General features: G+C 41.8%; 2 protein-coding genes across 4 annotated transcripts in view; both read right to left on the minus strand.

Moving 5' to 3' along the window:
- LOC306869079 (uncharacterized protein) overlaps positions 1-23,652 on the minus strand; it is a 409,393-nt gene extending 385,741 nt beyond the window's left edge. The window contains exon 1 of the mRNA XM_079415673.1: positions 19,916-23,652. Coding sequence (XP_079271799.1) covers positions 20,637-23,648 — 3,012 coding nt within the window. The 5' untranslated portion in view covers positions 23,649-23,652 and the 3' untranslated portion in view covers positions 19,916-20,636. The remainder of the gene's footprint in view (positions 1-19,915) is intronic.
- Positions 1-23,960, minus strand: part of LOC306869084 (BAR/IMD domain-containing adapter protein 2-like) — a 97,154-nt gene that overhangs the window by 58,240 nt on the left and 14,954 nt on the right. For all 3 annotated transcript variants that reach the window (XM_079415680.1, XM_079415679.1, XM_079415681.1), the window contains exons 2-3: positions 12,512-12,587; positions 3,995-4,081 (exon numbers count right to left, since the gene is read on the minus strand). In XM_079415680.1, the coding sequence (XP_079271806.1) occupies positions 3,995-4,081; positions 12,512-12,587 (163 nt within the window). The remainder of the gene's footprint in view (positions 1-3,994; positions 4,082-12,511; positions 12,588-23,960) is intronic.

Here is a 23,960-nt window from a genome sequence, read left to right on the forward strand (position 1 = left end):
AGTCAAAGCGGAATCATATTTCACCCGCGCCAGCCTGAGACGGTGCTGCTGCATGTCGTGCTAAACCTCTCACAGCAGGCACGTCATCAGCTAGAGATCGTTTTTTTGAGATCAGCCTTTTTAGAGACCGCCGATCAAACATCCCAAAGCGATTATCGGCCGATAATGATCGGTACCCGATCAATTGGAGCACCCCTAGCATCGGTTGAGCGAATGATTCAATGTCTCCTTTATAAAAAGTACTTCTCTACTATATAGTGATGTAAATCAGTGTGGAAAGAGTATGTATTCAGTAGTTTTCCGAAAATAGTAGGCAAAAAGTACCAGGATAACATTCTAGATTTGGCGATATTCTGATGTGCACTTCCAATGAACACTTCACTATCCCAATTGGTTGAGTGAATAATACAATGGCTCATTCATAAAGACACTCGTTCCATCTGAATATGCCTACTTCCCTAATATATAGCATGCGACAGTATTACAAATGAGAAGTATGTCGAATACATTCGAAAAACAGTAGTACCCAGAAAAGTATGCGGATGACCTCAACTACTTCTGTTGAGATCTAGAGGTGTGCATTCAATGGACACTTTACCATCACATGAGGCCATGTCAGGTAATCAATGCAACTGACACATACATGCTAACATGGTGGATGTAATACGTCTGGACATCATTCATACTACAAACTAGTGCTGTCAAACAATTAATCACGATTAATCGCATCCAAAATAAAATATTTTCTTTACATAATATATATGTATGTGTGTAGTGTGTATATTTATTATTGATACATAATTACTCACACATGCATGTGTATATTTAAGAAAAAAATTGTTATCTTTCTACATTCAATATATTTATATACAATATAAATTATATACAAACATGTAAATACATGGACATTTTATGTATTTACATGTATATATAAAAAATATATAATGTATGTGTGTGTATTTCTATATACATAAGTATGCACACACTACACACATTTACATTATGTAAACAAAAACTTTTATTTTGGATGCGATAAATCGCGATTAATTGTTTGACAGCACTACTTGTCACGGTGCACACACGAGGGAGGAACCAGGAACACGCAGACGAGGATAGAAACTCAAATAACATACTTTACTGAACATCAAGACATGGCAGGACAAGGCAAGGCAGACAAGGACATCACACACCGGGATTAACGAGTAGACCAGACCAAGTTTAACTGAACAGACAGGACTAATATCCACAGGTAAATCATAGCTAACGAGACAAACACAGCTGAACAGAATGAACTACTAATGACATGACAGGAAACAAACCAAATAAGGGCACAAGAGGCAGGAACACATGACACACACACACGACAGTTCCCTGACATAACTCCCCCCTCCCGAAAGGCTCGTCCCGAGCCTTAACAGTTCCATCGGGGAGGGGGGGTGGGCGCTCTGGAGGCCTCTCAGGACAGACACGGACCACAGGACGGGGACCTCCAGAGCGGAACAGACAGACAGGCCCCATGGCAGAGCAGGGAGCTCAGGAGGCCATGGCAGGTGGTAACTGTGGCCATGGCATCCTTCTTCGGCCCACCCACTCCACCCAGAGCTCTACTACCCCCCCCCCAAAATTTCCATGGGGAATCCAGGGGGTATCAGGAGCCCTCTGGGGCTAGACAGACAAAACACGACAAGACACGACAGGAAACCCTCCAGGGTCAGACAAACACGACAGGACATCCCACAGGAACCAGAAGCCCTCCTGGGCTGGCTAGGAAGCTGAGTCTTCCTCTGGGCATGACGAGGAGTCAGGGGCCCTCACAGGGTCCCTCAGCGACCTCCTCCACTTCTGCGACAGGGGGGGCAAGCGGCTGCGACTGGCCTCCATGGCCACCATTCAAGGAGCCGCCTGCCCCAGACGAGTCTCCATGGACAAGACAAGACAAGACATGGCATGACAAGGTAAGTTTAAAATGTTCCTGTGGGCACAATAAACACAAACACGGCTCTCCTGGCCGTGACATGTGGACTTGATCCACGGAGAGGGTATCGGCGACCGGCAGGCTTGAGTCAGCGGCAATCCGGTGGGCTTGAGTCAGCGGCAATCCGGTGGGCTTGAGTCAGCGGCGGACCGGCGGGCATTGAGTCAGAGGCGGACCGGCGGGCATTGAGTCAGAGGCGGACCGGCGGCGTGCACAGGGGGAGCCGCGGACGGCGGCGTGAACAGGGGGAGCCGCGGACGGCGGGTTGGCTTTCCCCGCGGACGGCAGCGTTGATCTCCCGCGAACGGCGGGCTCGGTGAAGCCGCCGACGGTGGGTTGGCTTTCCCCACGGACGGCGGACTTGGGTGAACCGCAGGTAGCGGCGTGATCTCCCGCGAACGGCGGGGTCGGTGAGCCGCGGGTAGCGGCGTAAACTCCCGCGAACGGCGGGCTCGGTGTGCCGCGGACGGCGGCGTGAACTCCCGCGAACGGCGGGCTCGGTGTGAGCGGCGAGGTTGGGAGCCGCGGACGGCGGCGGATATCTCCTGCGATCGGCGGGTAGGATGAGCCGCGGACAACGGCGAACTTCTCCCGCGAACGGCAGACTGCAGGGCTCGCGGCCAGCGGACTCGCGACACTCGCGGCGATCCCGCCGAACTCCCACGCCGACTTGCAGTGGGCTAAGGCGGGATGTCGAGTGGCGACTTCCATGCCACGAGAGACAGACCAAAAACAGGAACAAACAAAAGACTTTTAAAAAACGGAAAACAAAACGAGGTGAAGGGGCGCCGCTTACTGTTGGGTCTGGTCTTCTGTCACGGTGCACACACGAGGGAGGAACCAGGAACACGCAGACGAGGATAGAAACTCAAATAACATACTTTACTGAACATCAAGACATGGCAGGACAAGGCAAGGCAGACAAGGACATCACACACCGGGATTAACGAGTAGACCAGACCAAGTTTAACTGAACAGACAGGACTAATATCCACAGGTAAATCATAGCTAACGAGACAAACACAGCTGAACAGAATGAACTACTAATGACATGACAGGAAACAAACCAAATAAGGGCACAAGAGGCAGGAACACATGACACACACACACGACAGTTCCCTGACACTACTAGTACAAACATTCATACTATGTAGAACTTACAATGGTCGCCGAGTTTGCTCCTTCTGAAATATATTGCCTACTTAGTAAGTAATTTTGGATGCAGCAACTCACTTGTTTAGTTCCTAAATGGATCAATGATTTGAACAAAACTCCTATATCAATACTCAACAACTACTAACATACCGTCTGCATTAGTAGACTGACAGTCTGCCTGAAAATCCCCAAGTATCTCAAACAAAAGTCAACTAGGGTCAAAATTCACTTGGGGTCCCTGATAGTGAGGTAGAAGAAGATTCAGCCCATGCCCAAAAGGACTTGAAAGTTCAATAGATGATGGATATCGTATCACGAATACAAATAAGATTTTGCTGCTGTACCTCAAGCCAGTCCCCATAAGCAACAAGCATCTTGAGGGTCACGCATACACCCACTCTCACATCCTTGGCAGAACAAAGAACCAACCAACAATTCTGACAGCCTCCCGTAGCAGAAAGTGAAATGCTATTTCAAGATGTTATAGCCCTCGAACTAGATCTGCTTTTTAAACAGATCATAAATGATGCATCGGTGAGTTTCCCTGCAGCACGGCAGATGAATTCCCATCCACTACTGTCAGCCCTTTGACTTCATTTTCCACGCAAACACGAGAAACCGAGCAAGTAAAACAAGGAATAATTCAAGCCAGTACATAAACTACATCAGAAATGCTTCCGATTTAAAAAGGTTCAATATAAAAAGCTTTTCAGCTACAAATTCTGACAGTCGGGCCTAATGAAAGCAACATCAGCACTTTGCTGAGCATGTGGTTCCATTAGTGCGCGTTTTGTTGTGTCATGTCGGATCAAGCCACACAGTTTGCCTGCTCCCTTGAAGCTAAAACAGCACGGCGAGACTCACCCAAGTCTTTAGATCCTTGGCTTTCACTGGCCAGCTCTCCCATTCTCACCAGAGCATCAAAATAGCCCTTCGCTGCAAACGTCACACCTGCAAAAAGATAGAGGCAAGTGGAAAAATATGTCACAAACATTCTCATCTCTCATTACAGCAGTATATTTGATGATCAAAGGGCCCATGACGAGGATGGGACGGCTCTCAGATGCGCAAGTTGGTGTCCGTCCAGCTGGGTAATGAGCGGCAAAAAAAGCTATAGGAGTGGATGGGTCTGTTGCACAACAGGAAACACAATCAGTTGTACAGGAAACACATTTAGAATGAGTAAAGATAGCCCTCCTGTGACTGTGGAAATTTGGCCCTTTTTTCTTTACCAGACCAGCCCAGCTGTCTCCCTCACACACACACGCCATTTCCCAATCCCATGCCTCATTACGGTTTTAAAAAGTCAACTTCGGTGAAAAAGAATAAACAGAATATCATTATCTCCAAAACTCTCCCTGGATTCCCACATGTGTGTGGAAGAGAGAGAATGTGCGCGATTTTCCAACTAAGAAGTGGTCTAGCTTAGGCTGTTTTGGTCTTGGTCTAACTGGTAGGTCAGTAATGCTAGGCTATTCACACTAGTAAAACTCGACCTTTTCTGAGACTTCATGAACTACAGTTTTGCTTATTGTGGCTCAAGCAGGTCTCAGACTCATTAAGTCACCAGAGACATCACACTCAGGCTGATGTAACGGACAGAAGTTATATACTGTATATGCAGTGCTCTGCAAATGTTTGGAAAAGCTCTAGGGGTTTTGGACAATATGAACATAAATCCTTTTCATTTTATGATGAATCTGCATTTATAAGGGACAACACAAAATATATAAACACCTGATATAATAAACATAAACAAATATTAACGCTATTGACAAAACATCTCTAAATTGTGCACTGATTGGTCTGTTTTCAATCAATTAATAAATCTATAAACGTATTCTGAACTAATAATCTTCAAATCTGCGACAAGTTTAATCTAGTTATCAGGCATTACACCTCTATATCATCCATCCATCCCTGTTTGGGGTCAGCAAGATTTACAAAATACAAAAATACAGTAAAAACAGTAATATTGTGGAATATTATTACAATTTAAATGACGATTTATGTTATAATATATTGCAAAATATAATTTATTCCTGAAATGGTCAAGCTGAAATTTCAGCATCATTACTCCAGTCTTCATTGTCACATGATCCTTTGGATATAATACTAATATGCTGATTTGCTGTTCAATAATTATCTATTATTATTATTAAGTTATTATTATTATTATTATTATTATTATTATAAGCTGAGAAAGGTTGTGCTTTTTTCAGGATTCTTTGATAAACAAAGTTTGTGGAACAGCATTTATTTGAAATAAAATAGTTTCTAACACTATGGATGTACTTTTTGATCCTTTTAATGCGACTTTGAATAAACATACATTTCTTTTAAAAAGAAAAAAAAAATCTGTATTCTATGTATATGTCGGATATCAAAATAAAATGGAATAAAATTAAATAGCTGTATAGCAGTCCAAAAATATAAATAGGGCATCTGTTTAATGAAGTTAGTAAATGAAACAGATGCTCGCAATATAGACAGCTAAGTTAATCATAATGAAGCAATTCAGTTGTAGCCATGTGTAGAAAGTGTGTCAAAATTGCTCCCTATTCCATATATAGTGCATCCAAGGGAATCGGATTAGCAACTCAGTGAAAGTGTGAGAGATCTGGAACAGCCAAACAGCATATGCTGGTGATTTCTATAGGACTGGTGGCACTCATTATTAACTAGAGCAGTAAAGAGGTAAAGGTGGCCCACTCATACAGGGCTCACCTGTATCTCCTGCCTCACAGATGTTTACTGGAATCACCTGCTCAGACTTGCGTCATGACTGTCACTCTTGGTCTGAGAACACAGTACCAAGGAATTACAAAGTCACTCCCACAAACTGTAATTGCAAAGCAAGATCTGGCAGCCAAGATGCTAGTCTTCCCCAAAAACCACCAAGAGCAGCTCAGGTACTGTTATGCAACATGCTTCTTTTAAGCGTGTCCCACACTGCGCCATGGCTGAAACAATGCCTCTTCACCTCTCTCAGAGAGAGAGCGTAGAAAACAGGCATGGAGAAAACGGATACCAGCCAGCTATTCTTTATGGAACTCATTCAGAAATCAATTGAGACCTTCATTTGAATCTACTGAGAGCCTGTGGAAAACCACCCTTCACTTCTGGCACAGGCAGAAAGGCCACAAAAAAAATCGGTTGAGCAAACAATTAATCAAGCTGACCAGCTGTGGCTCTGATTAAGTAAGCCAAAGCAGACTGTTGCACTAGGTGAGCCACTATGTGGATAGTGTTCAGGGCTTATTTACAAATAAATTATGCAAAAACGTGCCTGACAGATGGGACCATCAACTCTGGGAACTCGCATAGAGACCAATGTATTTTTTTTAAGGTTTCGGTTTCTTTGCTTCTTTCTTCCTATATTCTTCTAGGTTGGACAGGCCAGTACAGGAACTCATATTTTTGCTGATAAACTGATTTGACAGGAAGAAGAGTTGTTTGGTTTTAAAGGTTGAATACTATAATATGTAGAAAAAGTTCATGTGACTTCAAAACATTAAGTTGACCATGTATGTAATTTAGTACTTAAATTAAATTAATATTTAAAGCTGCAGTCCGTAACTTTTGGCGCTCTAGCGGTTAATAAACATAACTGCATGTGTCTTGCGGAAGAAAATTGTAGACAGAGCTGCTTCTCTCGGTTTATATCTATGACAAATCACGTAGGGTTTAAAGGGTTACTCCACAGCGGTACCTACCCGAACCAGTCTAAAATGGTCTAAATATAAACACTTATTATAGGCGTACCGTAGTGAATCAGGACAAGCCAAAAACACGGTTTGGAAAATGGATTCATGGTGTACTCGCTTATTATCTAAATTTAGTACATTTTGAAATAAAAAGTAATGGACTGCAGCTTTAAATAAAAATAAAATAAAAATTTATTAAAGGTGCAATAGGTAATTGTCTTCAGAAACATTTTTTGTTATTCTGGTTGAAAGTCTCTTCCCATCCTGATAGCAATCATTAAGTTAAGTGGTCTAAATGTATTGTAAATAAATGTAATCTTTATTTATATATTCTGTGGAAGGTGTAGGACCAAGAAATGTTCGTCCAATCAAAACGCTCGGTCCGAGCATTTTAATTGGCTTTCCTACCTGCCTGTCAAAGTACGTATTTGCATACCTCTGCGCACCCTGTTCGGGCAGACACGATACGTCATCAGCACGTTCACGTACGCTGTGCAGTCAGAGTGAGAATGGCAGGCAAACATCAACAACCCAATCTTTCTTCCTGGTATTGTAGTACTTTTACTAACTGTGCTATAAAGTTTTCTCACTGGTGAATGACACATGAGGTAGCCCAGCGGTTCCCAATACCAGTCCTCGCGCCCCCCGCTTTGCATATTTTGCATGTCTCGCTTAGTTAACACACCTGATTCAGATAACCAGCACGTTAGAAGAGAGCTCCGTGCATGAACTGTATTTCGATTGACATGCTCCCTACACAGTGTTCATTGCTCCCTACTCCCCGAGAAGGGAAAATCTGTTGAAGTTTAATGCCTTTTGTATAGAACATACGCTTTGAACTGGAATCATGACGGAATATCTGGTGATGTCCACTTCGCAGGGCACTTATGACTTACGGTCGAAGAGAACAACTGTCGGACGTGATAAGATATACATATGAAATGTGCAGAGCGGGGAGGGCGCGAGGACTGTAATTGGGAACCGTTGATGTAGCCTATTGTAGTAATTTAATGTTGTCTCTGGTATTCTGCTCTTTGAGCGTATGTGCGTTCAGGGGTCGTGGCTTTGGACGGCAATTGCAGGGAGGGTGGGACATTCGCTTTCAGTGCTATCAGGCTAAAGTTACCATTTTCCAAGATATCCTATTGCACCTTTAAACAAATTAGCTTACAAATTAATAGTCATTGAGAAGTATATGTTTTAACTTTATTTAGTGTCTTTGATTATATCCTGTTGAAAAAAAATATGTTCCAAGTCACCATTAGAGTGATTAGTGTTTTCTTCAATTTTATAAGGTTATAAAACTTTCAGTGCACTCAAACTGATACACAAGTTAGACTAAGGATTTTCACTACATCACTATTTCATGTTAATGCTCAGCTTCACTTAAAATGCAAGCTTAATGAATTTAAATGCAAATAAAAACCATTGTTATTTTTGAGTTTGTAGAACTTAACTTGGTCTGAAAATACAGACCAATTTTGTGAATTTGATTCAACATTTTTTCCATAAGCTCTTTCAAAAGCCCTGATGATGGTTGCCGTAAGTTTATTGTAAGTTAAATTACTTTGGTGATTGAAAACTGGTTCTTTTTCAGAACCTAACACATTATTAAAAATAATAATAATAAATAAATACCATGACTGTATGATCTATGAAGTTTAGTTCTGTTAAAAGTTCTTGAACGTCTCCATTCATCTGTCAATGTGGAACAGCATTTACTAAAACACTGAATCAACAGAGCCACAGCTAATTGTTTGAGATTGTTTGCAGAACAAACTGAATGTGATGAGAGAGAAATAATGAAAGTCACAAAATAATACAAATACAACAAATAGACAACTCGCACAATCCAATTATTTTGTTGTCCTCAGTGGTTAGTACAACAAATAAAATGTAACCAGTGTAGTCTAATTCTCAAACGAATAATTTCTGAATGAATTCCATTATGCTGACAGAAAACATCTGATGGTTATCCAATTTCTCCCGGGCTACTCTCAATACTCTCTCTCACATGTGGTTCTTAAAAATGGGAGACCCGAGATAGGCTCCATTATCCTTCTGACCTTATGAGAGTCGTTTGGAGCAGAATGGATGTATAGATAGTTTGCATAGGTTTCCTCAAAACTTGTTAATGGATTGTTAAGTGGACCTGGAATCACCACAATTCTCATCTATATATGTAGGTCTCCCCCTTTGATATTCTCTCCTTTACTGAGAAAGAACCATGTCATAACACACTCCTCCTACTGCACGCTAGTGCTGTGTTCGATACATCGATACGACGATGTATCGTCACAGAGATCTGACGATACGAGTATCGATATAGCTGGCCCTGTATCGATATTGTGGCACGTGTGCAACAGTGGACTGCACTTAATTTGAATACAAGAACACCGTTTAAAACGGAGTAGAAAAGTGCAAGGTTTCTAAATAAACTATGAATAGAGCATAATATATGGGCTACAACAAGGTTTAATAGGCTGTTAGCAAACAAGTGATTCTGATGAAACGCAAAATGCAGCTGGAGGGCAGGAAGTAATTTTTTTCTCCATAGGAATCATGCCTGTGTTTTGCGTTGTTTATGAATGCTCAAATCGGTCAAACGGATAAAACACAGGGAGATTTTATCGTGTACGAAAATGTGTTGTTCATAAGGAAGGCAAAGTCAAGCAATTGACTGAAAAACGCAGGAAAAAGTGGCTTGTAAACCTGCGTCTGCGGTCGGGAGGAGCCGATCGGATAATGCTTGTGTGTGCAAATTGTTAATATAAGTTATAATAATATATTAATAAAGACATATATAAATAGATACAAGGTGACGCAGTCAGAATTCACTCAGTGCTAAACGCCACACGTAGACACGATGTAAATAAGATTATTTGCAGTTCAGAGAGCTTCATCGATTATAAGGAACCGTGAGATTGCGATAAACAGCATTAGTGATTACATGGAAGCGCTATTTGCTTGTTTTCTAGGCTATAATCAAATCAGAATTTAAATAAAAGTTGCTTTACATGCTGCTAACAGGACCCACGGCCAAAAATCGCTCCCGTTTATAACATAAGGATCACGTAACATTGTGTTTTTCTGTTTATACCTTTCTATTGTTATAGCACCTAAACCAGTACAGTATGGACTTCTACGGAGAGCTCATCCGTTCTCTTTTTTTTCAGTCACTCCTGATACTTTGCTGCATACAGGGTTTGTGTACGTTGGTCCTAGCAGCACGTAAAGCAAAACTTATTCAAATTCTGAATTGTTTACAGCCTAGAGAGCGCTTAAATAGCGCTTCTATATAATCACTAGAAAGCTGTCACGCACTTCAATTTATTGCAATCTCACAATGTTCCGTTATAATCAATTAAGCTCTCTGAACTGCAAATCATTTCTTATTTACATCGTGTCTACGTGTGGCGTTTAGCATTGAGTGACTTCTGACTGTCTCACGCTGAATGCTTGAGGTGGCAGCCTTGGATTATCTATTTATATCTGTATTAATATCTTAATATTATATCTTATATTAACAATTTTCACACACAAGCATTATCCAATCGGCTCCTCCCGACCGCAGACGCAGGTTTACAATCTACATTTTCCTGCGTTTTTCAGTCAATTTCTTGACTTTTCCCCCCTTATGAACAACACATTTCGTACACGATAAAATCTCCTTGTGTTTTCTCCGTTTGACCGATTTGAGCATTCATAAACAACGCAAAACATATCGTGATGCGTATCGTATCGTGACTTTGCTGGTGATACACAGCCCTACTGCACTCATTCATCTTTCTGTGCCTGAGGCTCTAAAACAAATCAGCAAGAACAATACCAGTCAGAAATAATAAATGGGGGTAGAAAGCTTTGCTGACTTTGTGTCGGAGTAATTTAATTTCCTAAAACACGGGGTAGGGTGGTAAAGACATGGCCTGAGAGCAAAAGAGGATTACGATTTATTCTGGTGGGCTTAGTGGCCTCAGACCTCGCACCAGACCCCATTTTCCCTCAGTACGGGGTAGTTAATTATGGAATAAATCTCTTTTTTCAACTCTGAGTCTTGCCTTTATGTCCTTTCAACCATATTTCTATGGTAAAAAAACCCACACCATTTTTTATCCCACTGCTGCGTAATTTGCGCTACTACTCTACTCAACTGGCTAACTGTGGCCAGCCGTCTGGCAGCATATGGACCCTTGTGTGCAGTCAGCCCCTTTTTGAGGATAAGAGTCTTTCAACCACCTCAGCCAATCTGCCTTTAATGCTCAAGAGTTTAAAGAGCAGGCTGTCTCACAGATTTTACATAAATCCCCAAGTAGGTTGGGTGCTGGGATTTATGGGTAGCCCCTGTTTACTTTGTGACTTTCTAAAGGAATATTGTGGATTCAATAAGGGTAAGCTCAGTTGATGGCATTTGCACTTTGTAAAATTTTTTTGTAATTTTTACTGAAAGACTTAAAATGCAACAGTAAAAACCTGTTAATTGATTAACTAAATTATTTTGCCATACACACTGAAATTTTTTAAAATGGCAACATTATATGTAATTTTACTGTACGATACTGCCAAATTAGTTTTTTTTTTGGAAGTAAACTTTAAAAATTAGTGAAGCAAGAATACATTCCCAGAAGTTCTGTGTGACATCACATATGATTATATCTTTTACAAATCTTTATTTCTTCTGACTTTTGTCAACATTACAGTATTCAGTGTTACATTTTATATTATTTATTTAAGTTGTGGTAGATATCATATATTAAGATTACAGAATATTAACATTATGTTTATCAGTTACACAATAATAAAGCAATACTGGAGACATTGTCACAGTATTTTTTTAATGATGAAATTGCTGTAAAAATTTAGTACATAAAAGTACATAAGCAATATAAGTGCATTATTTAAGCTGCAAAATGGTTTAAATAATTTTTTACCATCACTAAACTAGAATAAAAAATAATAGTATAAAATTAAAACTGATTCAAAATATCAGTATGAATAAACTATAACAGTATCTCAATGATACTAAAATTTTAATTTTAACATTTTACACATTTTAACATTTTATAGATTGTCCCTATTCACTATACCATTGTAAGCACATCACCGTAACCCGGATTTTAAAGAAAAAAGATGGAGAAGCCAAAATATTTATTTTTCTCAAAATTGATGCTGTCGATTGAGCTAGGACTAAACTTATTAGTTTAGGGATATTCCTTTAAGATGTATTCCTGCACATCACCCTAAAGGTTTTATGGCCACTGTTAGGCAGAGGCTGCCGGAGCAAGATTACATTTGCCAATGTGAACGCAGACATCAATGGGCAATTGTCTGGCTTTCATCAGCCACCTACCACACAAAGCCTTTAAAGTCGTCTGATTGTTCCTCTGTCTAATGGCTAAATATCAAATCATCAGTGAGGCTGGGCACATTATCTCCTCTGTGAATGCCCTCATCAGCAGAGCGCTTGTGTTCGGCCCATCTGAGCTCAGGAGGTGTCTCGGGCTGTGTGAGAGTTGATAAGGCTGTGTGGCCATCTGAATGACAGGATGACAAATATTGTCATCATCTTCAAATGAAGTGGCATTAAAGGCGAATGGGAAGGCGTGGAGGGTTTGGACAGCTGCCTGAGAGTGGATGAAACGGCAGATGTCTGGAGATGTGATGTGAGGGTACTTACTAGAGAGAGCCTTCTCGTAGTTCTTTCCCATGGCGATGAAATTCCGCAAACAGGGATTGAACTGTTCCATGATGCTCTGCAAGAGAGGGAAAGGTTTGTTTATAAAGGTGGAATTGCAACATGTTAAGTGAGCATGGGTTATTGGCAGGCCCATATAAAATCCTCACACTAAGGATGCACCAACTTTAAAAGGCTAAGGCAAAGCTGAATTTTCAGCAGCATTTATTCCTGTCTTCAGTGTCACTTGATCTTTTAGTGTATATATATATATATATATATATATATATATATATATATATATATATATATATATATATATATATATATATATATATATATATATATATTACACACACACACACATATACACACACTCACCTAAAGGATTATTAGGAACACCATACTAATACGGTGTTTGACCCCCTTTCGCCTTCAGAACTGCCTTAATTCTACGTGGCATTGATTCAACAAGGTGCTGAAAGCATTCTTTAGAAATGTTGGCCCATATTGATAGGATAGCATGTTGCAGTTGATGGAGATTTGTGGGATGCACATCCAGGGCACGAAGATCCCGTTCCACCACATCCCAAAGATGCTCTATTGGGTTGAGATCTGGTGACTGTGGGGGCCATTTTAGTACAGTGAACTCATTGTCATGTTCAAGAAACCAATTTGAAATGATTCGAGCTTTGTGACATGGTGCATTATCCTGCTGGAAGTAGCCATCAGAGGATGGGTACATGGTGGTCATAAAGGGATGGACATGGTCAGAAACAATGCTCAGGTAGGCCGTGGCATTTAAACGATGCCCAATTGGCACTAAGGGGCCTAAAGTGTGCCAAGAAAACATCCCCCACACCATTACACCACCACCACCAGCCTGCACAGTGGTAACAAGGCATGATGGATCCATGTTCTCATTCTGTTTACGCCAAATTCTGACTCTACCATCTGAATGTCTCAACAGAAATCGAGACTCATCAGACCAGGCAACATTTTTCCAGTCTTCAACCGTCCAATTTTGGTGAGCTCGTGCAAATTGTAGCCTCTTTTTCCTATTTGTAGTGGAGATGAGTGGTACCCGGTGGGGTCTTCTGCTGTTGTAGCCCATCCGCCTCAAGGTTGTGCGTGTTGTGGCTTGACAAATGCTTTGCTGCATACCTCGGTTGTAACGAGTGGTTATTTCAGTCAAAGTTGCTCTTCTATCAGCTTGAATCAGTCGGCCCATTCTCCTCTGACCTCTAGCATCAACAAGGCATTTTCGCCCACAGGACTGGCGCATACTGGATGTTTTTCCCTTTTCACACCAATCTTTGTAAACCCTAGAAATGGTTGTGCGTGAAAATCCCAGTAACTGAGTAGATTGTGAAATACTCAGACCGGCCCGTCTGGCACCAACAACCATGCCACGCTCAAAATTGCTTAAATCACCTTTCTTTCCCATTCTGACATTCAGTTTGGAGTTCAGGAGATTGTCTTGACCAGGACCACACCCCTAAATGCATTGAAGCAACTGCCATGTGATTGGTTGATTAGATAATTGCATTAATGAGAAATTGAACAGGTGTTCCTAATAATCCTTTAGGTGAGTGTATATAAAATGATGTATATAATAATGAATACAAACATAATATAATTATAAAAGTGTCACTGTAAACAGACCAAATATTTCAAAAACAGCACAGAGCAAAACTATGAAAATGCAGAAATTGAAACAAGGACAGATATTCAAAAACAAAACATTTAAATAACCATTCAAATAATAATAATAATAGGGTAAATATGTATACACACAAATACATAAGTAAATTCATTAAATCAACCTGTCCCATCCATAGCTTGTTTACTAAATACTTGGCTAATTTAATAATGCTGTCAGCTACAAATTAAAACATATTATTATCTACATTTGTTTACCAAAAAAAAATTAATCAAATAAAAAAAAAAAAAAATTGCAAAAACGTCAGCAGATACCACCTGGGGCTGGTTTAAGGCAACTGATAGCATTTATTGCCTACTAAAAAGACTAGATTATGCATGAATTTCCATGAAGGTTTAGCCTGGTTAGTGCTTTCTAGTTAAGCTAGTTGACCAAGGAGCTCCAGCACAAAACATCTAAAACATATGAGTCAGCAGGGGCTGTGCATCTATACCATAGAAATATACACGTAGGTGCCTCATTAGTGACTGTTTCTATGGGCTGCGATACGCAAGCCATCCTCCATTTTTGGAATGGTGTGCGAACCCAGCGCAAGTTGACTGTGTGCGTCTGCAACAGCAAATTATACGCATGTATATACTTGAATATCCATTGATTATTATGGTGAATGATGTCAAGTGGACCTTTCCAAAATGGCAGACGCATCAATGTATCTGGAGCAGTCAAATAGGGAATCTATACATATTTATGATCTGTACACACCCAAACATACCAGAGATGCTTCCATTTCCCCTTATGCAAAAACTGTCCACAGCATCATCCCTCGTTCACACCACCCATCATTCCATGTTGTGTTAAACAGAGTGTGATTATTCTTGTGGGAGGGAAGCAGACACTGATTCTGGGGGTATGCAAAGAGCTTTGACATTTGACACACAACGAAGTAAAAGAGACAGAAAGTGAGCATATGTTAGGAGTTAATGAACATATTTTGCTCTGAAGTGCTAGTTTGTGGGCTTGTTATGCCAGGATGTGTATACAGTGCGTTTTAAGGAAGGGCAGGGATGTCTGGTGTTTCTGAGAGGGCACATATGCAGGGAGGGCAAATTGTCTCGAAGCTCCATTCCTAGTGCAACCAAAATAAACACTTAACTGCCTCGCCATGCTGTAATCCTTCAGTGATGCTCACTCGAGCGGGCATCTGTCATAGCACCCTGAGCACCATCCACTTCCCCTTCAGGGCTTCCTCCAATTAGAGCAGCCACAGTCTGCCAGGGCCTTAGGGTTAACAAAGGCCTGAAGCTGACAGCATAATACCACCAAACCCTGCTTTCTTCCTCCAAAATTCACCCTGAATAACTACATCCCATTCAGCAGCCTTTAACACCTCACAGGAACCTTTCGACCATCCCTCCATAAACAACTAAAAAACAGTCCAAATCAAGCCGGATTTTCACAGTAAACATCACTACTAACCAGTCTCTTACCCTCAATCTCTTTACTGGCACATATTACCATGTCATAGAATTACTTGATACCATAAACCCTGTTATCATGTAGTATGTCAGTTTGTTTGTTGCATTAGCATCTAGCTAAATCCATGACATTAAAATCCAGCACGCTGCAAAAAATGGCCCGTCTAATCTAACTACTTTCTTCTGTTTAAATAAAGGCAACAGCAAATCCTTAAATACTACTTTAAGTTCACAAATTTGCAACTTAATGGATCCATAAAGGTAGATGACATAGTAAGTGGCTAAGCATTAGGTGATTTAAGTGTTAGAAGCAAAGCGGCACTCAAGTAGTAACAAAACAAGCAGTAGCTAGCTTTGTCCCAATTTAAAAAAGACCTCCGGAATAGCTGGTGCTACACAGGATTGAGCATTTTTAAGAGTTTTAGGCAGGGTAGATGCTGTTCAATCAATCAAGATACATAGAGAAGCCAAATACAGGCTGGAACATGCCAAGAGACGGAGAAATACCAGGTCAAAACGCTCTGTTGCCTGGACTGGAAGGCATTTTTGGGCGGACTTTATGTAGCAGATTTGGGTCAGGTATTAATAGCATTCAAACTACTTAAGGACTAGTTTGACAAATGTTTCACTCAATATTTCATCAATCCTTCAAAAATGTCAATGTTTTCCACAATAAATGAAGTCTGAGAGTAAAACGAGCCCTGTTAGTTAGGGAATCTCTAGTAGAGCGACAATACCTACTCCCTAGGCTTCATTGGCTTGACGTCACAGGTCACCTTCCCGCTCCTGCCACACTCTCTGGGCAGCTCTAAAAGTGGGTCTGTACCTGACGGAGAGTAAGATGGAGTGTAGACAGCAGTGCCTCAGCAAAATCAGTCACCCCAGGAGCTCCATTAGATGAAAATAAAAAAAAGAGACGAACAGCAAGAGAAGGAAAAAATACATATTCATTGATCAAAATATAAGCAAGGGCTTTTTTTTTTTTGGCTTCATGTGTCTCAATGCCAGTCTGCAGGCTTTGGCACAACAGTAAGCCAAGGTATGAAATGTTCAGGAACGAGATGATATGTGGAGAGCACACATTGACACTGATGTTTTGCGTTTTACAGCTCTCTTCCCTGAAGGATGAAAGACCTCTCTCCATTTCAAGGGATTTTTCAGAAAATCTCTCTTTACCTACCCTCTGACTCTTTCCCTCTCCTTCCCTATACCCCGGCAACTCCTTTATAATGCCCTGTCAGCATACCTCATTAAAAAGACCCTGTCAACATCATCCTCACAACATGTGAGGGCAAGAAAGAGAGGAAGAGAGAGATAAGGTACAATGAAGAGAGGTAGAGATGTGAAGAGCTTGGTGCTACATGTGGGTGGTTTACATAACGGTTAGGTGAGACCAGGTCTGGACTCATATGGCACTCCAGCAATCAAGAGCAAAATCGGTTGACGCTGACATGGGAATGATGGAACAGTAATGAAGTGGGCTCTGTTCCAAAACCAAGCAAGCTGCCTACCTAGGCGGCATTTTAAGGCATCACATATGAGTTCTCGATTTGAAAGCTGTCCCAAAACAAAAAGGAAACAACTTCTATTGGCTTCAAAGGTGCCTCATTTTGGCCAAAACTGGAAGCACTGCATGTATCTTTCTCAGAGGAGGTAATCCCCGAATGGACTATACCCACATTAACATGCACCAGAACAATCACTTTCATGCTCAATCGAACTAAAAAACCTTCATGTAAACACCGGAGCTTGCAGACGCTCTGAAGTTTTGTTCAAAATACACAAAGGCGTGTACCCATGTAAACGCATATGTAAATCAGATTGCAAAATTTAGGGTTCATATAAACAGAAGACGACAAACATATTCAGACTGATCAAAATTATGGCATGTATCCGTTTAAGTTTAGCGAAAAATACATTATGTTTACATTTAGCAACGTTACCATCAAATATTACTCAAATCAGTGGTGTTCTTCTCATCTGCTTTGGGGAAAGGGGAAGTGGTGTGTGGCCAAGTATGGTGACCCATACTTGGAATTTGTGCTCTGCATTTAACCCATCCAAGTGTACACACAGTAGTGTACATACACCCGGAGCAGTGGGCAGCCATTGCTGCAGCACCCGGGGAGCAGTTGGGGGTTCGGTGCCTTGCTCAAGGGTCTCACCTCAGTCATGGTATTGAGGGTGGAAAGAGTGTTGGTTATTCACTCCCCGACCTACAATCCCTGCCGGACCTGAGACTTGAACCCACGAACTTCAGGTTACAAGTCCGAATCTATATCCATTAGGCCACGACTGTGCTTTGTGTCAATGTACCGCATTCCACTTCAGCCACTTACAAGGTGCCCTTTCAGGTAAAATGCTACCGATTAAGACACCTGTCTATGCAAGCACCAGACGGCAAGACAGCTCACAGGAGCAGAGCTGTAGTCAGCACTCCAGTGCCTACACGAATTAGACAGTGTAACTCACACAAACACCATTCAACACTGAAAATGTGCAATTGTGTCACGTAAGCTAGGTGTAATTAGCTTGGTGTAATGCTAGCATCTTGAACTCATGAATCACAAGTGAGGTCAGAGGGAGTGGGCGGGGCTTGAGTGGTTTATTTTCTAAATTCTGTCAGTGTCGCTAATTTTATCATCCCAGTCCTCTTGTGCTACATCTGCCAGCCTAATTGCAAGAGCTAATTGGAATATGAGGCCAGCATACACTTTGTCTGAGAGCTTGGTTATTCCTGACTCTCTGTAAGGGGGACGTGTGCAACATAGGGATGCACGATATCTGATATGCCAATATTTTTCAAATCATTTTGGCCGATACCAATATATTTCCTTTTTGTTTGGAAACAACGCCAAATCTCTCCTGTGCAGAAATAAGCTAAATATTTTTAATTTTGGTTAGTTTTTAACAAGAACTTATTTGTTAGAATTAAATAAACCATAATGAAGGTTTTTTGACAGCACGTTAAAGCTTTGAAAATAACTTATATATATATATATATATATATATATATATATATATATATATATATATATATATATATATATATCTCAATCGCTGCATTTTTGTCTCCCCAGAAAGATGCAGTGTTAACCCTAACATTTTATTTTATTTATAAGATTTAATATTTGTAGATGGTCTAAAGCAATATTTGTAAAAATTCTGAAAATCTTTTTGAGCTTATGATTTGTTAAACAAAAAAACAAATTACACATTAATGAATAAATCAGTATTAAATTTACAAGTGTCATGTTTGGGATTTTTTTTCCCTGCAAGCTATAGCTTCTGACCTTTAAATCAAAACATACTCATGATTTTGACATAAATTACTGCTTTATTTAATCAGTCTAAATGTTACTTGTGTAGGCTATTTTACTTTTAATTTAATTCGAAGTAGGCCAACAGTGCCCCCTACAGATTAAAACTCCTAACCGAACGGGCGTTAGGACCCGGGGGAGGCTGTCACTGCTGCACGTGCTATTACTGTTTACTCTATCACACACCTGTAGGTGCTTTCACAGATTAAATGCAGTGATCCAAAAGAGCGAACCTAATCATCATTCAGACAAAACTTTGCTTCAAGAATGAGCCACACTGCTGACGTGATCTAATCACTAACACACCCTGAGCAGATGTAAGTTAATGTATTCCACTTATCAGCAAGACATATCGGCATAGGTTTTCATATCGGACCGATGCCGATATTTACATTTAAAGCCTTTATCGGCCGATTCCGATATCGGTCTGATAATATTGTGCATTCCTAGTGAAATACCTTCACTTTAGTGACAAGGCAAGAAAGCGACAGTAAAAACAGTGAGTTAATACTGGATAAATATGGTTAACACTGCAAATGAAGACAATTAAAGTTGATGTTAAGCTTTACATTGTGTGAGGTGTTAAGTTCAACCATATGTTTACTAAAATAGCATGGTTGCTTCAACAAAAGCATTTTATCTCACATTTATCTCTTTTGCTAACACTATCGGTTAGGTTTAGGGTAGGGTTTATTTGTATGTTATTTTGAAATGCCATTTTAGCCCCACTTAGAGCGCTACTCACCAGGCATTTCACTTCCAAATTGCCTGTTACATACAACAAGAAATATAATAAAACGTTGCCACATTCACTTTCATCTTCGCCATCTTCACATTCTTCCAGTGAGCCTAGGTTGTTCAATTTAGTTTTAGGTTGAGTCAAAACATCTACAACAGTTGGCTGTTTGAGCTGCCTTTGAGCCTTATCTTTCTAAAGGGGATTAAAGACTTAAGTTCAAGTTCAAGTTCAAGTTGAGCTTTATTGTCATTCCGCTACATGTGGGGACATGCAGTGGAACGAAATGTCGTGTCTCGCAGGACCACGGTGCTACATAAATACAGACATACAACAATGAAGTAAGAAAAAACACTATAAACCTATACACTACTAACAGATTTAACTATAAGTATACTATATATAAGTATTTACCCTATACAAACTAAAAGAATAAAGGATAAAAAATACAACTATACGAATGCTTCACATAAATATTATCCTATACAAACTAAAAAATAGAAGACGAAAAAAACAAACTGTACATGTGCAAAGAGAGACATTTGAGTCAGCAGCTGGTTGGGGAACAGTGCAGGATGATTTGTAGTGCAAGAGCATGTAAACATAACATACATATATTGCTGAGTTTTTTGTGAGATTGTGCACACGCAGCAGTGTGTGTAAGTGTCCATAGTGCACCTAGTGTAGAGTGTGAGTGTCCATAGTGCACATAGTGTAAAGTGTAAGTGTCCATAGTGCACATAGTGTAAAGTGTGAGTGTCCATAGTGTAAAGTGTCCATAGTGCACATAGAGGAGAGTGTCCATAGTGTAAAGAAAAATAAGAATAAAATAAATAAAAAAATATATAAAAGTTCCATACAGTTTTTCTTTGGTGTGGTAAGGTTTGGGGTGGGGGGTGGTCCATGTTCAGGAGGTAGGGGTTTGCATGAGGTTTCAGAGGGGGGCGGGGTGGTTTGAGTTCAGGGCTCTCACAGCCTGGGGGAAAAAGCTGTTGAGCAGTCTGGCGGAGCGGGCTCTGATGCTCCGGTACCGTCTTCCTGATGGTAGGAGCTGGAAGAGACTGTGGGAGGGATGGGTGGAGTCCTTCACGATGCTGTTGGTTTTGCTGGAGCATCGTGTAAGGAAGATGTCCAGGATGGAGGGGAGAGGGGCACCGATGATCTTTGCAGCTGTGTTCACTGTCCGCTGGAGGGTCTTGCGGTCAGCAGCACTGCAGTTCCCGTACCAGACAGTGATGCAGCTGGTCAGCACACTCTCAATGGTGCCTCTGTAGAATGTGGTGAGGATAGGTGGAGGGAGACTTGCTCTTTTCAGCCGGCGGAGAAAGTGTAGGCGCTGTTGTGCCTTTTTGGAGAGTGACATGGTGTTGGTGGTCCAGGTGAGATCCTCTGTGATGTGCACCCCCAGGAATTTAGTGCTGCTGACTCTCTCCACAGTCGAGCTGTCGATGGTCAGTGGGGGGTGGTCAACGGAGTTTCTCCTGAAGTCCATCACAACCTCCTTTGTCTTCTCCACATTGAGGGACAGGTTGTTTGTGCCACACCATTCAGCCAGCTGTGCCACTTCCTCTCTGTAGTGCGTTTCATCGTTGTTGCTGATGAGACCTACCACTGTTGTGTCATCAGCAAACTTGATGATGTGGTTGGAGCTGAACTTGGCAGTGCAGTCGTGGGTCAGCAGTGTGAAGAGCAGCGGGCTGAGCACACAGCCTTGTGGGGCACCTGTGCTCAGTGTTGTAGTGCTCGAGGTGTTGTTGCCGACACGGACTGACTGAGGTCTTCCAGTTAGAAAGTCCAGGATCCAGTTACAGAGGGAATTGTTAAGGCCCAGCAGGTTTAGCTTATTTATGAGCTGTTGTGGGATTATTGTGTTGAATGCCGAGCTGAAGTCAATGAACAGCATTCTAACATAGGAGTCTTTATTTTCTAGGTGGGTAAGAGCCAGGTGGAGGGTGGAGGAAATTGCATCGTCCGTAGAGCGGTTTGGACGGTATGCAAACTGGAGCGGGTCAAGTGTGTTGGGGAGGCTGGTTTTGATGTTATGCATGACTAGCCTCTCAAAGCACTTCATCATGATTGGAGTCAGTGCTATGGGACGGTAGTCATTGAGACAGGACACAGGTGATTTCTTTGGTACCGGTATGATTGTTGTGGATTTGAAACACGTGGGGACGACTGCCTGACTCAGCGAGGTGTTGAAGATATCTGTTAGGACATCTGTCAGCTGTGCAGCACAGTCTCTCAGAACACGGCCAGGTATGTTGTCAGGACCCGCAGCCTTGCGTGGGTTAATCCTAGATAGGGTCTTCCTTACGTCGGCTGGGGACAGACAGAGCGCCCGGTCGTTGGGAGGTGTGGGCAGTTTTTGTGCAGGTGTGTCATTCTGCATTTCAAACCGTGAATAAAAGTGGTTGAGTGCATCGGGGAGGGATGTGTCCTCATCACAGGCCTGTGGCGGGGGCTTGTAGTCAGTGATGGTCTGAATGGCTTGCCACAGGCTCCGTGTGTCTCTGCTGTCTGTGAAGTGGTTGTTGATTTTTTGGGCATATGACCGTTTTGCTTTTTTGATGCCACAGGACAGATTGGCTCTTGCTGTTTTGAGGGCTGCTTTATCTCCTGATCTGAATGCTTCATCTCTGGTCTTTAGCAGCCCACGAACCTCTGCTGTCATCCATGGCTTCTGGTTTGCACGTGTGGTGATGGTTTTGGTGACTGTCACATCATCAGTGCACTTTTTGATGTAAGCGGTCACAGTTTCAGTGTACTCATTCAGGTCTGTGTGGTTGTTGTAGGTGGCTGCCTCTTTAAACATATTCCAGTCTGTGTCCTGGAAGCAGTCCTGCAGTGCTGAGGTGGCATTGTCTGGCCATACTGTGATCTGCTTTTCAACCGGTTTGGTGAGTTTGAGAAGTGGTCTATATGCTGGGATTAGCATAACAGTGATGTGGTCTGAGTACCCGAGGTGGGGGCGGGGTTCAGCCTTGTAAGAGTCCTTAACTGTTGTGTAAACAAAGTCCAGTGTGTTGTTTCCCCTTGTTGCAAAGTTCACATGTTGGTAGAACTTTGGCAAAACTGTCTTTAAGTTTGCGTGGTTGAAGTCACCGGCTATGATGAAAAAGCCGTCGGGGTTATTTGTTTGTTGTTCACTGATGGCGCTATACAGTTCACGAAGCGCGTCCTTAGCGTTTGCACACGGGGGGATGTAAACCGCAACGATAACAATGGCCGTGAACTCCCGCGGCAGATAGAACGGTCGACACTTCACAACCATAAACTCCACCAGCGATGAACAGTGTTTTGATAATACCGCAGCATTGTTACACCAGTCTTTGTTGATATAAACACATAAGCCACCTCCGCGTGTCTTACCAGACAGTGATGAATCTCTGTCCGCTCGGAAGTTGGAAAGCCCGTGCAGTTGAATGGCGGAGTCCGGGATGTTGTCGTTTAGCCATGTTTCGGTGAAAACAAACACGCAACAGTCCCTTGCCTCATGCTGTGTAGATCGACTGAGTTGAATTAAGTCCAGTTTGTTTTCCAGAGAGCGGACGTTTGAGAGCATGAGTGTTGGAAGAGCTGGTCTTGAGGGGTTAGCTCTTAGCCTAGCTCGTATACCTCCGCGCTTACCGCGTTTCCGTCCTCTCTCACACCGCTTGCGACGCTGCCTTGTGCGGGTAGCGTCAGTAGGCGAGGCCGCGGTCTCGAGGTCCGGCTCCAGCAGTAAACAGAGGCCTCGTAGCTTCTCAGTAGCCGCCGGCGAGAGTTGGTGTACGTAAGCGTTGCTGATATCCAAAAGACTTTGGCGATCATAGATGAATTCTGGGGTGATTTCCTTAAGAGTTAGCGGTAAACTGACACTATTTGGAGACGAACAGACGACATTAAACGACATAAAAGCACCGTCTTTGGGACCCGGAGCAGCCGCAGCGATCGATCGCGCCGCCATCTTCCTTCCTAATTAAGGAAATTGTAACTGCATTTTTGGTAAATTTTGATTGGTACACAAAATAGAATTGCAATCAAAGAATAGCAATGATGCCTCTTCAAGAAATTTATGAGTAACCACTTTTTGGCTCATATGATAAAATCCGCTGATGAAACATCAATTTCTGTGAATCCTTGGCTTGGCCCATCTTTTTGTTGCAATATTCCCAAAGAACCTTCCTACTTCCAAATTCAATCCTACAACCTTTTGATTACCGATCAAGGCAACCATTGCTCAGCCACCCAGCATTTATGGTGCTGTGGGGAACCCAAT

This window comes from Barbus barbus (assembly GCF_936440315.1).
Source record: "Barbus barbus genome assembly, chromosome: 4".
Lineage (NCBI taxonomy): Eukaryota > Metazoa > Chordata > Actinopteri > Cypriniformes > Cyprinidae > Barbus > Barbus barbus.